This window comes from Lipotes vexillifer, unplaced genomic scaffold (assembly GCF_000442215.2).
Source record: "Lipotes vexillifer unplaced genomic scaffold, Lipotes_vexillifer_v1.1 scaffold1361, whole genome shotgun sequence".
NCBI classification, from domain to species: domain Eukaryota; kingdom Metazoa; phylum Chordata; class Mammalia; order Artiodactyla; family Lipotidae; genus Lipotes; species Lipotes vexillifer.
Window position 1 is genome coordinate 599,518 of NW_006788723.1, and position 15,130 is coordinate 614,647.

Genomic DNA, 15,130 nt, shown 5'->3' on the forward strand with positions numbered 1-15,130 from the left:
GCCTGCCGATGCAGCGGACACGGGTTCGTGCCCCGGTCCGGGAGGATCCCACATGCCGCAGAGCGGCTGGGCCCGTGAGCCATGGCCGCTGAGCCTGCGCGTCCGGAGCCTGTGCTCCGCAACGGGAGAGGCCACAGCAGTGAGAGGCCCGTGTACCACAAAAAAAAAAAAAAAAAAAAAAGTTCTCATCACAAGAAAAAAATTTTTACCTATGGACGGTGACGAATGTTAACTAGACTTATTGTGGTGATCACTTTGCAATCTATATATATAAATATCAAATTATTATGTACATCTAAAACTAGTATATTATATGTCAGTTATAACTCAATTTTAAAAAAGGCCTCCTAAGGTTATTCATCATTGTCATTAATAAGTATTTATCTGCTTCCTGGCAAAATATTCTCTTACAGGGACTATTCAGGCAAGAACACTGGCTTAAATACCCTTTCAAACAGCAGGCTCTTTCAACACACCTCACCAATGCCCAACTCCAAAGAACCCAAACACACAGCATCAACCTTCCTTACAACCTTTGAACACTCTCCCGGACTAACACTTCTTCAGATTATTTAAAGCTCCAACTAAACCCCTTAAATTCCCCCCACTGCATGAATAACCCAGGCTCTCTTCCCTATCAGCCAACATTTGCCCCTGAGCACACAAGGAACAGCTGGAATATGAAGGTCTAGGTTTTCAGGTGAGTGGATGGGAGCCAAGTCCAAAGGTAATGAAATGCAAATATCTGAGTAGTAAACAACCAAATCAGAAGACTCTGAAGGAGTTGCCTGGCTACAGGTAGGGGGAATAGAAGGACTGGGGCTCACAACATTTGCAAAGGTCATGCCTAAAGGTTGTCCTGCCATGAACCTACAGCACAAGCATTTTCCTTCAAGTGCTTTTCCAGGGACTGTCAAGAAAGGATGCACAGCTTTCCCAGGTAAGTATAAAAGGAGATGTAAAGCGAATGCTGTGCTTGGTAAGTATTTAACCACCAGCCCCTCAGAATAAAAACGTGTGTGTGTGTAAATACATACATGAGTTTTTACTCATAAAAATGTATGCAGCACACAATTTTCAAACAATAAAAATATATACAATACTCTTTACTGTAAGTTTCATATAGCCAATTGACTCACAGAACGTTACCAAACTCTGGTATATGTAGCCAACCTAGTGTTTGCAACTGACGAATGAGTGTGGTTCCCACATGAATGTTGGTTGAGATTTTTGTTTACTCTAACGAGTAAGACGAGAGGGAAACAACGAGATGTATATAAGAACTTCACTCACTGTCAACCATGTGAGTGGCAATTTTGCTGAATCTGATAATAGTTTCCAAGTACTGGAAGAATATTTGCTCAATTTTTTTGTGCAGTTCACAGTGTAATGACAAAACCCACTTTCAAGTTTAAGCTTGCATCATTAATACTGTCTCCATCACTTTATTAGGTCTGGACAATGAACAAAACAGTAAATGAAACACAGACTCGTAGCATTTGTTGATTTCCACGGCATAAATACAACTGCCATGGCTGCTCTCAAGCTACCAACATGATGTCATTAAATATGGGTTCAGGAAGAGATGTACAGAAGCCCATCATTACACAGTATTTCTACCACACAGACACAAGACACATGGATTATCTCAAAAGCAGAGATAATAAAAGCTAGTGAATTCATTAGAAAGTCATGAGTGTTTAGGATTATTACCTTTGTTTCTAATTTATTTAATTTTAAGTTTATATAATTTAATTTTTGATAATAGCTGTGTTTAATAACCAGCTCGAAAGATTCTTGAAAATTTAACAACCAACCCCAGCACACCACTGAATAAGACTAAAAGAGTGTTTTTTCTGCTGGCACGTGTTTTTCACGTTTTTAACAGGTCTCTGAAGCAGAATCTTCTGCTGTTATTTATACCCAGCAGAATAAAAGATGAGCCTATAGATAGTACACATAAGTATTCCAATTCCCTGTTCAATTATCAGCTAACTGGACAGAGTCAATAAAGGAAAACAAGAACTGAGCACAAGGCATTTCTCAGCCCACTCTTTTGACACAGTTGATATTACTCAGTGTTTTAAAATGTTTACTTCTGAATGAGAATTACACCAACTGTGATGACTTTTTGCCAAAAGAATATTTACTGAAGCAACATCCATTAAGGCAATTTAATTCCTTCATCAATGTGGGCCTCAAACAGAAATATGTATATTCAGAAACTGAAGTGCAATTAAAAAGTTCTTACTCCTAAAAAAAGTATTCTTAAATCTCTGAGCCTAACTGCCGTCAGGTGTTCAAAGGGCATGGACTTACATAAAGGCAGAAACCCACAAGTGCTTACCAATGGTACCGCCCAAAGCCATTGCTCCAGACATCTGAGCCAACAATTCTGGGCACGGTTTTAGGCCTCCAAGGGTGGCTGCCAGGCCTCCAGCCACCCCAATCATGCCCAATGCATTGCCAAGACGCGCAGTTCCCTGGGTGGAAAGCCCGGCCAGGGCACCAACACAGCACAGGCCAGAGCCCAGGTACATAATCTTTTCAAAGGAAAGGGAAGAGAAAGAGAGAGATTATCAAAACCTTCAGTCTACTAGCTTAAGGAGAACTCCTCTTGAGGAAACATGATTGACTCTCTAAGGACAATTTTAAATTCAGACAACAGAAGGACCAATATGAGCTCTTTTTTTAAATACTTCAATATATTTTCCTATCCATTAAGGATATTACCATATTAAATACTTTAAATTGTACTTGCAATTATACCATTTATGTATGCTATCAAGTCCAGGCTTCTTCTGGACTTGATAGCATACAAATGCATATAAAAGTACCTAAATTTAAATGGAGTTATTATGGGATCTAGACCTGACCTAATGCTATAAGTGAGCCATCCCCTGAGGTTGTAAGTGCCAGAGACCGTGCTGTATACTTTACTTATGCTGTAACTCAGTCTCATGAGAGTCACAGGAGGAAAGAATCATCATCCTCATTTTATAAAAGAGAAGACCAGTGCTTAAAGAGGCTACATAATTTTTCTAAGGGCAAACGATCAGTAAATAGCAAATCTGGGATGCAGACATAAGTCTCCCTGACTCACTGTTCTAACTTCTCAAAAAAGATTGTGTTCATTCAACAAACAGTACATGTTAGAAACAGCAGACACCAAAGGAGACATGATTTTTCAGCTGTCAGAGAGGCTGAAATAGTCATTGAAAAGAAAGGTATGACTGAGTCTGGAACAAAGTTGAGTCTCTATTATATTTAGACATGGAACTTTCAAACTTCAACTTGATTATTTCTGTTTCTCTATACAGCACGCATTTTTAAATTAGCTTGTTTAAATGCACTGGCATAACATCTCCTGGATCCACAGGGGAAGAAAGTAAGTAGGAAAAGGACTAATAATATCTAATAATAAAAATTTTTTCAAATTTTTTACTGATTATTTCATTGTATCCCTACAACAATCCAGTCAGATACATAAAAAGGGTACTAATAAACTTCTTGCCTCTTTTTACATGTGGAAAAACTTACGGACAAACAGGTAAACCCATCCTTGCAGACATAGCAGGCAAATCTGTCTCTAGAATCCAAGGTCCTGATTCTTAGAGGATGAGAATGCTCTATTTGACTAAGATGTTTCAAAAGTTATTGTCATATTTCCTTGATAGAATTTGAATTTTGTTAATGATAATGTTAAGTCTACTTGGGATGAAGACACAGTACAAAAATAAAAGCTTTCAAAAGAGACTCTTACTTGTTCAATGTTATAACCACTGTAGAGGGCAGCTAAATATCCTCCAACAAAGGTACCAGCAGGGAGCAGATACAGGTAATTATATTCTGGGGGGTCGGTGGGACGCTTGAACATGTCCAGCATTCTCTGAGTCACCAGAAAGCCACCTTATCAAGTAAATATAAAACAGAAAGAGGTATCTCATTGAGCAACATAATTTTTAAAGGGCTACAATTTTTCTATTTTAAGCACATCTTTATCATCTAGGAATAAATATCATTTTAAGTAACATTTTAGAACCTCGAAATTAGAAGTTATTCTATTATTCAAGCCAGTTATATTGAAGGGAGGAACCCTTAATACATTTAGGAAGAAAATTTGCTATCAGAGTATAAAACCAACTATTTCTGCATGACTAACAATAAACAGCCATTCAAACAGCTCAGGAATGCAAAAGATCAAAGGCCAGTGCTTTTCTTCTAATAGGTTATTCTGTTTGTTAAACCCTATAATAAGTGATAAAAGAAAAAATACCATATCAGCCGGCACCAGGTCTGTTTGGACACATTAAAGAATTTATAGCTACAAAGTATCATCGAATGAGTTTCATATACAAGTGATGTGTTAGGCTTTCAGTTTTCCCAGGATAAGGCAAAAGGCTCAAGTTTTATCTAAAATTATACCCATTTAAAGATGTTATGGTGATAGCTCTAAGTCAGCTTAATTCAAAACTATGCATTAAATAACTTTCCAGTTAACCTGTAGGCATTGTAGTTAACCTTTGGGGCATTCAGGGGGAGGGGTGTTCTCTTATCAAATAGTTTCTAAAACTTACCAACTGGCAAAATAACTAATTTTCCTTCACACAGGGCATTTATCATCTGAGTGCAACATTTTTTAAAGGCATGATTAAATTCTTAAAATCAGAATGTTTGTTTTATATTGATTTATATTTGCTTCTCGTGTCTCCACTAAAAATCGCACTCTGGGTTCTTTCACTGTCCTCATACCTGCAATGTTGACTGAGGATATGAATGTAGCAAGAGCAGCAAGGCCCTGAGAAGTTGTGGAAGGATACAAATGTCCTCCCATCAGCACCAACCCACCAACTGCGGTCAACCCTGGGAAGAAAGCATGGATATATTAAACAGTAGCTAATAGTCACGCTGCCAAATCAAATGTCATCGCTGAAAGACCTCACAAGCACGTGCATCATAAAGGAGAAAGTTCTCACACATTCTCACTGAAGTACTCTTGTGGGCAAAGAGTTACCAAAACATTTTCTCCTTTTGCATAAGAATTTTAACCTTTACTTTCTAGCTCTGTTCCCCTGATAAAGATATAAATCAATAATGTTACTAGACAACATTGTTCATGGGGCAAAGGGACCTCTGGTGGTTACACAACTGGAAAATACTATGCATGAACTATAAATATATGATGGTGAAAGCCCAGAGCTTTGGGCTTTCCTGAGCATAGTACTTGGAATTGGACTTGTTCCCGGTGGAGATCCTGAAAGCCATGCCTGTGCAAGAGATGCCCACTGGGGCCATGGTTTCCAAGCCACAGCAGCTCCCACATCTGTCCACGTAGCTGTATGGACTCTGCGTGGACCATGCTGCTGCTGTGAAACACTGTTCCCAAATTTTATCAGAGGAATCCCTTCTTTAAAGGAAATCATAACTGAAAGAAGGAACAGTAGCTCTGCACTGCTTGCAATGGGAGCAGCCCAAAGGTATGACACACTCCATCGGCCTCTCACTTCCAACCCCACCTCTGCACCCTCTGGGAGCCCGAGTTACTGCAAGCACCAAGATGCCAAGCCCTACAACTTGGAAAACACAGACTTTATAAACCTCATGGAAAGCACTCCTAGAGTTGAATAAGCCCTTGAAAACCTAAATTGAGGGAAAACAAGAGGCGAACAAACCTGAGATTGCATTAGTCACAGACATCAGTGGTGAGTGGAGAGCGGGGGTCACTCCCCAGACAGTGTGGTAGCCCACAATGCCAGCCAAGCCAAAAGTGGTCACCATCTGGGAAAAGGCTAAATTGGGAGCCACAATGCCCAAACCCAGTATCCCAGTGAGACCTAGAGAAAGAGAGGAAAGAGTTTGAGTTCACATCCAATTATCTCAGGAGGATTAAAAGCACACACACACCCACACACAAACAAACATGTGGGATAGTCAATGCTTTAAAATTCCACACCCTTGCCAATAATGAGATTTTTTGAGATGTTCCATGACTGGGAAGAGGGGTGGTAAAAGGGAGTTAAAGGTATTGCGAACAAAATTCAACTTCCTGACAACCACTCCCCAAAATAAAATAAATTTTAAACATCTAGTAAAATTTATGAGTCACCTTAATAACAATTTGCACATTTTCCTCTGTATAACTTGTCCTCTTCCCCGTTTTAACTTTCACTGACAGTGCCACATGTGTTGATACAAGTGTTTTTATTCCAGAATTATAGGCCTATAAAGGATCTACCAAAGCATTTTCTACTTGGGCAACACACAACCTTTATAAGACAGACTTCTGTGAGGCCAAGTTCATGTCACTCTCAAGAGTGTGAGTTCACATCCAATTATCTCAGGAGGATTAAAAGCACACACACACCCACACACAAACAAACATGTGGGATAGTCAATGCTTTAAAATTCCACACCCTTGCCAATAATGAGATTTTTTGAGATGTTCCATGACTGGGAAGAGGGGTGGTAAAAGGGAGTTAAAGGTATTGCGAACAAAATTCAACTTCCTGACAACCACTCCCCAAAATAAAATAAATTTTAAACATCTAGTAAAATTTATGAGTCACCTTAATAACAATTTGCACATTTTCCTCTGTATAACTTGTCCTCTTCCCCGTTTTAACTTTCACTGACAGTGCCACATGTGTTGATACAAGTGTTTTTATTCCAGAATTATAGGCCTATAAAGGATCTACCAAAGCATTTTCTACTTGGGCAACACACAACCTTTATAAGACAGACTTCTGTGAGGCCAAGTTCATGTCACTCTCAGATTCGGCTGAGGAAGAAGGATTTTAAGAGAGTAGGAAGGATTTCATTCACTCCAGCACCTCCCCAAAACATATGGCTTCCACCCACCCGGGACAGAAGTTTTGCAATTGCTCCTGAATCTGGACTGGACTGCTGGCCAGGGTAGTCAGCTCCAGCCTCAACACTAAGTCAGCAAACAGGATTTTACAAAGAAAAGGAAAAAAAAAAAAAAAACGAATTAAATTAAGAATGTGCAGAATACAAACAGTCAGCTCTCAACATACATCTTTAATTATCGCCTTTCCTAATAGCAAACATGTGGATGGCTGTTCTGCAACAGAGGAACGGGTTACCTAGTGGTCAGTGAAAACCAAATGATAATGGGTGACCAGGAAGCTGGAATTTAACTTTTTTGAATAAGGTACTTTTATCCCTTGATATAAACTATTTCGTTATAAGTGGCATAGCTGGAACATTAGCAGTTGACATTCATTTTACTTTACATCAGTCAATAAGACTGTAGTTTTAATTATTTTTTTTAATTTTTTAATTTTTTTCACTGCCCCACACAGCATGTGAGATCTTAGTTCCCCAACCAGGGACTGAACCAGTGCCCCCTGGAGTGGAAGCACGCATTCTTAACCACTGGACCACCAGGGAAGTCTCTGTAGTTTTAATTTTTATTTTCCTACCCACATACAAGATTTCCAGTGATCCAATGGATGGCCTGTTAACCATCTGGAGGGAGAGTTAGACAGAATATTGTTTTGTGTTTCAGTTAAACATCAGAGAATGGCTGTGCAGGGTTATATTTAAGGACATGTTTTCTTAAGCCAGACTGCCTGGTTCAAATCCTGGCTCTACTGCTTGTCAGCTGTGTGATCTCAGACAAGTTACTTAACCTCTCTGTGCTCCAGTACCCTCATCTGTAAAATTATTAATCCTCTCTGTCATCATCTGGAAAAAGAAAATAATAATATGCACACTTTACTGAGTACTTATAAGGAATAAATGAGCTAAGGCACGTGAAGTGTTTTAGCACAATGCCTAGCACTCATTAAATGCCCACATTAGTTCAGAAGCACTAAATTACCATAACCTGCAGTCAATTGTGTTGGACATCTAAGATAGAAATCCCACATCTGAAGTTTTCTTTTGTTTTATTCTTTAATAAACTTATTTATTTTATTTATTTATTTTTGGCTGCATTGTGTCTTTGTTGCTGCGTGAGGGCTTTCTCTAGTTGCGGTGCGTGGGCTTCTCATTGCAGTGGCTTCTCTTGTTGCGGAGCACAGGCTCTAGGCACATAGGCTTCAGTAGTTGTGCTACATGGGCTCAGCAGTTGCAGCTTGTGGGCTCTAGAGAGCTGGCTCAGTAGTTGTGGTGCATGGGTTTAGCTGCTCCGCAGCATGTGGGATCTTCCGGGACACGGATCGAACCTGTGTCCCCTGCAGTGGCAGGCGGATTCTTAACCACCGCGCCACCAGGGAAGCCCCAGGTTTTCTTATTAACTATTTAATAAACTAAAGTCTTTTCTATAATACATTCAGTAATGTCAAATGTGCTATATTTAGTTTGTATAACAGAGGAAAAAGAAAAGAAAAACAGAGAAAAAAAGAAAAGGGAAAAAAAGCAAATCACATTCTTTGAAGAATGCTAGTCAAACAGATTCCTAACAAATACACAAAAAAAACGTTTGGTTTTATTAAAAAGGAGGAAGTTTTAGGGTACAGAAAATAAATATAAGGCCATCCTTTTATTCACTGGAATATGCCAATGTCATATCTATTAAAATGCAATAAACCTTGACTCAATAAACATAAGAGAAACATAGAAAAATAAATCATCATTCATGCCTCACTACATTTCCTTATGAATTGTAAAGAGAAATGGAAATTTACAACCCTGCTGACAATACTCTCCATGCATAATACAGTAATATGGTTTCTTTTTTTTTAACAACTAAGAGCAAATAGGGACACTGCTCCATCTATTCACAATGTTCGCAACTAAAGGCTTTTTCAGTCATTTTGCTGAGACTTGCTCTTTATTCAAGGAGAGTTACATACTTAGCTTTAAAACATCTGGACTCACATGGGAATTTGGAGAATGCTGAGGCTACAAGAATTCTGTGTGCTTTGTACTGGTCCTTATTCTTTATAGTTTGCTTTTGTTTTGTTTTTATTTTGGCTCTAAGCAAATCTAAACATTTTTACTTCATTCTATGAGACAGAAACCAATTTAAAATCAAATATCCATATTTCAGACTCTAACAGTTCATAGCCAGAATGAATATTTATCATTATTTTACGATAACTCTTTACTGTCTTCATGAAGGTGAATTAGAAAACAAAGAATCTATGTTAAATTGTAAAGAAAGAAATAAAAATTTTTAAATTGATTTCTTTTTACTAGGTGAATAACTTACTGTTTATTCTTCAATGCAAATATTTGGTTCCCCAGGCTTACCCAGAGGTGCAGATAATCACAAGTGATGTTTTATAAACCACAAAAAATAAACCAATAACCACATTTACATGCACTTAACACCAACACAATCTGTCATACATCAATACTCATTATATTTGATATATATAAAAATATTAACGATATTTTAAATGTTTTCTATAAAAGAAAAGTATTAACAGCCTATGTATTATTTCACACTCATTCAATCCAGCATTTATCCCAGTGCCTGCATCTCTGAGAGTACACAATGCAGTCTCCATGTCCACAGTGGTGGGACAGATGACATGTATGTGAAAATTGCTTCTAACAGGCCCAAGTCCTGATGGAATCCAACAAAGGACAACAGCATTTCATTTACTAATTTTGACAATAAATACATTACTCACAAAATTCAAAGAATTTGGACTAAATCTTCATAGATGGGACCCTCACCTGCTGTATATACAGAAGCTGATGTCATCGTCTTCCTGAAGGGTGAGACAGTAGCTGCTTTTTCAGCCTCCAGCTCAGCCACTGTCCTCTGTTTTACTGGGGCACCTTGAGGAATATTTTTCGGTGTGGGAGCAGGGAAGATCACTTCGCCATCCTAACAGAAATCAGAAAAATAGCACTTTTTAAAGTCAATCCAGCATTCAGTCAATCCAGTGTTGGGGAAAAACTCTTCTTTGAAAAATAATTTTAAATAAATATAGAAATTCACATAATTTATAAAATCACTTTATATAAATATATAACACACATGTATATAAATATATAATGTCTGTGTCATTCATACACACATAGATGTACAATTAGTATCTGTATAGAACATATAAGGAAGAATACAGAACAAACTTAAAAGAAGATAGGTGGGGGGAATATTTAATTTTTACTTTATTCAATTCTGGGTTTTTTGTCTGTTTTTTTGTTTCTGTTTTTCAAAAGCAATGCATATTTTAGGTGAGTCACACATGTATATAAATCTTGCAATATTTTTCTTTAAACTGTTCTACATTTTTAAACAATTTTTATTGGCATAAACCCAACACATCGATACTTTATTAGAATATATCCCAATTCCAAAATAGCATTGTTCCATAAACAAAAATCCTAAAACAAATGTGTAATGAAAACACAGGAGAAACAGATCTCTTCACTTACCTTCATCACTACAGTTCCTCTAATGACGTGACCCACTGTACCAAAGTCAAAGTCATCTTTCACTTCAAAATAAAAATTGTCTTTGTCAGAGCTGATGGCCTTCAGGAGCTTGGTGATGTTGTTGGAATACAGGGTGCTAGCCTGCGTGGCCATTCGGCTGGGAAGGTCTGTGTAGCCTATGTGAGTAATCCCCTAAACAAACAAAAATACAGTCAGAAAGGTCTGTTACTAAATGCCCATATTCTTTCTAGGACAGTTCTCAGTCAAGGCTAAGTTCTGAAATTACAAATCTTTATAAATATACACACACACTCACAAATACATATTTCATAAGGAGCTTTAGGGCTTCCCTGGTGGCGCAGTGGCTGAGAGTCCACCTGCCGATGCAGGGGACACGGGTTCGTGCCCCGGTCCAGGAAGATCCCAAATGCCGCGGAGCAGCTGGGCCCATTAGCCATGGCCGCTGAGCCTGCACATCCGGAGCCTGTGCTCCACAATGGGAGAGGCCACAACAGTGAGAGGCCCGCGTACCACAAAAAACAACAAAAAAAAGGAGCTTTAAATATGACTGTTTTTAAGTTTAGAAAATTTCAAGCCTCAGTTTCTCTAAATATTTAAAGCAATAAACACCCTCTCACAAATCAATAAAGATATAGGAACAGGTTCATAGATAGAGGAAGCTTTGTGCTGTACCTTATGAACATAAAGTTCTCCTGGCTTGGTGGTTTCAAAGTTTCCGCCAGCCTCAGCAGCTAAATCCACAACAACTGAACCTTCCTTCATGGACTCGATCATTTCTTTATTAAACAAAACGGGAGCTTTTTTACCTAATAAAACCAAAGAAAACAGTACAAATTACATAGTAATTTCTTAAAACTTTATATTCTAATTATTACAGTAGTCTCTGGGTACCCAGGAATTTAACATCTGAAAATATAACTCTTTCAAAGAGACCCCCTAAAGTTCATAACACAGGTGAGACTGGTCAGTCTCCTAAGGAAGAAATAGGATGAGTGAGAGCTGCAAAGCCAGTGGGTGGGAGGGAGACGCTTATCCAGAGAGCAAGCCTTGTCATTTGATAAGCATGGAAATTTCAGCTAGCACTGCTCTTCCCAACTGGTTTACACCCTGTACCACTCATGAAGAGATCAACATTTTGCCTGTTTTTTTTAAAAATGCATAGTAACTAAGCTAGTAAGGAAACTATTGCACCCAAATTGGACAATTCATAAAGATCACAAATGTCAAGGGAACATTCAACAGTAATCTATGAATTACAAAATAGAGTATTTCCAATCATCTTAACCAATGTCACCAGATTTTCCCACATGCTATATTAATCTACCTTAATTTAACACAGGATAGCTTCGAGGAGAGACAGGGAAGTGCCATGAAATGAAAACAGTAGGATACCACAACTCCAAAAAATCTTAGAAACCACTCATACATTTTTATTCCCACTCAACAACTATTTATTCTGCACCTCTGGTGAGTCGAGCTCCATGCCTGGTGCTGGGAATTTACTGGTAGATAAACAGAAAAGATCCCTGTTCTCATGGAGTCTGCCCCTCATGAGATATTTCACATTTTATAATAAATCGTTTACTAATTCTTACATAGAGGATAAAGCACCAAACATAAGGATTTTTCAAGCTAACATAAATTAATATGTTCAACAGGAGTCCATACTGTGGGTATAATACCTTGTTCAAGTTTCATAAAACAGTGTAAATATCTAAGCCAAAAGAAAAAGGAAGTAAACTTGCGAGACTGGCCACAGGAAAGCAGAGAATTAATAGCCTAATTATCTTTTTTTCTTCTTTCGAAAGTTTTCAACTCTGTGTCAACAGAATTTTAGTAAAAGCACTGTCAGTTTTATAAATGGAAATCAATTCAAAGTAAAATTTGCATGATAATAATCTGCTTTTCAATCTACTTGACTGGAATATATGTGATTCAAAAAAGAAAAATAACCTTTTTTTGTAGAACATGTGAAAAACAAAGTTGTAAAGATACATGTGGGTGTACCTCCTTTCTCAATGCAAACCTTATACTTCCAAGATCAAGTCCAACTCTTAAGCCTCCTATTACCCAAGGCCTTTCTCCCCAGGCTGAAGCACTCCTCTTAGCATTTCTTCTCACTACTGCCCCACTGGGCCTTCTGCTCCAGCCACAATGGTTTGTTAGAGAAGCTCTGGTTTTTTCTTCTGAGTCTCCATGAAAAAGAACAAGAATGAGGAGGTCTTTTCCCAAAGACAACACCCTTTAGTCCTGGTAGTTTCGCCACTTCTCAAAATTCTCTGGAATTACGTATTCCTTTCCTCTATCCTCCCGCACTGTAGTCCACTAAAGGTATCTTGAATACTTAAACTTTACTCGAGCATGAGAATTTGGGGATGCAAACAACATATATCTGAGGACTCGTCCCAAAATAAAGGTCATGCTGACCAGCACTGCAGTGAATTAAAGCTCTGGATGATGTGGCTGCATCCACATAAAGTGGCAAATTTAAAGGGCTAACCTGTACTTTGCAGGTATTTACTGTCATCACCACCCACCCCCAGACCTTGTCCAGAGCCTCTTCGTTATTAACCAGACTCCCGTTTGTCACATCCTTTCCTCCCACCTTACTTGTACCCTCCAGTCTTAGGTCGACGTGCCCTAAGCTACTCTTCTGGCTATAACCAATTTGGATCCAGGTGCAACCCCTTTGAATTCTAACCACACCAACTTTACGACCATCAAACTCACAAATTTGATTTGGCACCTAAATAATTTCTCCTGCCCTAGAAATTCTGGGTTCCTTCTTCCTTCTGAGATATCTATAGCTACAGATCAGACCCTGCATCTGTAATGTTGCCCACTTTATAAGACGTCAAGTGGCCAAAACCATTTAGGCTCCCTAGAAAACATCTGATGTACCACCTATTTTCTTCTTTGATTTTACTTATTCAACCTTCACAAAACAATTTTGCAGTGGCTGACACAACACAAACACACACGTGTGCCATAACAGAGATAACAGGTGTTCCATCCATATTATCACTCTGAAATTCAACCATTTTTGAAAGGATAGCATTTTCTTTCACATAACAGTATTTTACTTAGTACATAGCCAAATAACTGGAGGGTAAGTTAAAAAAATAGACTTAAGTTACAGAGGAATGTTTAAAAGACATGGAATTATTACAAGTAAAAGCACACAACAAAACAGTATGTATAGGATGTTCCCATTCAGTAAAAAAAAATTTACATATACATATGTATGAATGTTTCAAGTGTGTGTGTGTGTGTAGATACATACACACACACACACACAATATTACATATACTATATAGTTCCTAGCAAATTCTATAGAGTATAATGTTTAACAATAACAGGACGTCTTTGAGTAGTAAGACTAAGAATAATTTATTTCCTTCTTTGTGCTTTTTCTTATCTCCCAAGTGTTCTAGAAGAGCTTGTTTTAATGTTATACTTTTAAAAATTCAATAAGGGCTACAGGGAATACAATGATGAATATAACAGTGCAGCTGCCTTTAAGAACTCACATGTGGATTAATTTTTTGAAAATTCTGAAAAGTGCAGAAATGCAAATTAAAAACAGAAGAGGGGAAGAAAGGGAGCCAAAAGAGGAGCAGAGGAGCACAAAAAAAGTTCCAAATGAGCAAATCCTCAAAAGATTAGGTCAGGGAGGGAAAGACTGAGAAGGAAATTTCAAAATACTATCCTACCCTGATGGCCTACTATGATAAGAAGGCCTACTATGTAAGGTAAGTGCAGCATCACAAAATGGAAGGAACAAAAGGAATAAGACGATTAGCTAGGTTTGGGGGGAAAAAACCACCCAAACCTAATATCTTACTTCAGACTAAACTCTGAACTCCATAGGTCAGAATTAATTATAAAAGAAAAAAATCAACCCATAAAGAAAAGAAAAAAAGGAAACACTTGGTGAATCTCTCTCCTGTCTCTGGATTGAAAAGTACTTCCTAAATTTACAGCAATGGGAAAAACTACAAAGGAAAATGTCAATAGGCTTAAATAGGAAAAAGGTATGTATTACTATCCTCAAAAAAAAAAACATGACAAAAAATTAATATAATAAAAATCTCACAGAAATTGAAATTAAAAACAAAACACTAAGATCCTAATTGATAAATGAACAGCAAATACAAATGGCCAATTCAAAGAGAATGGTAACAACCAAATGAAGAAAGTTCACCCTCAGTAAGACTGAAAGAAATGTGAGTACAAAGAGTGAGATACATTTTTGCCCTCAAACTGAAAGAGTCAACAAAATCCAAATACTTCTGAAATGAAACAATTAGCTGGAAAATCTACTAATGAGATTATGAACTGTATAATCTTTCAACAAAGCATAGTAGATCAAGTGTGTATCAACAGGCCAAAAATATTGATATTCATTCATCCAGTAATTCTACTTCTAAAGTTTGATTAATCCTGGGGAAATAAATGAAAATACAGATACAAGAATAAAGCAGAAAAAAAATGTTAGAACATTATTTATAATTGACAAAAACTGGAAATAAATGAAAAGGCTAACTTTAGGAGAACAGTTAAATAAAATACAGCACATTCAAACAAGAAAATTCCACAAACCATTAAAATATATTTGCGAAGAGTTCTGAATGACTTATTATGTTAAGGGAGAAAACTTACGATATAATAATATTAAGTGAAGAAAATAAGAAAGATATTTTATCTTCATCTAACATGATAAAAATGCATGGAAAAAAGGCTGAAAGA

At 37.5% G+C, this 15,130-nt stretch overlaps 1 protein-coding gene across 1 annotated transcript in view; it reads right to left on the reverse strand.

Moving 5' to 3' along the window:
- The window catches only part of NNT (nicotinamide nucleotide transhydrogenase), a 96,631-nt gene that overhangs the window by 37,148 nt on the left and 44,353 nt on the right, over positions 1-15,130 (reverse strand). Inside the window, exons 8-14 of the mRNA XM_007461742.1 lie at positions 11,053-11,186; positions 10,360-10,551; positions 9,652-9,805; positions 5,673-5,834; positions 4,753-4,863; positions 3,764-3,909; positions 2,348-2,543 (exon numbers count right to left, since the gene is read on the reverse strand). Coding sequence (XP_007461804.1) covers positions 2,348-2,543; positions 3,764-3,909; positions 4,753-4,863; positions 5,673-5,834; positions 9,652-9,805; positions 10,360-10,551; positions 11,053-11,186 — 1,095 coding nt within the window. The remainder of the gene's footprint in view (positions 1-2,347; positions 2,544-3,763; positions 3,910-4,752; positions 4,864-5,672; positions 5,835-9,651; positions 9,806-10,359; positions 10,552-11,052; positions 11,187-15,130) is intronic.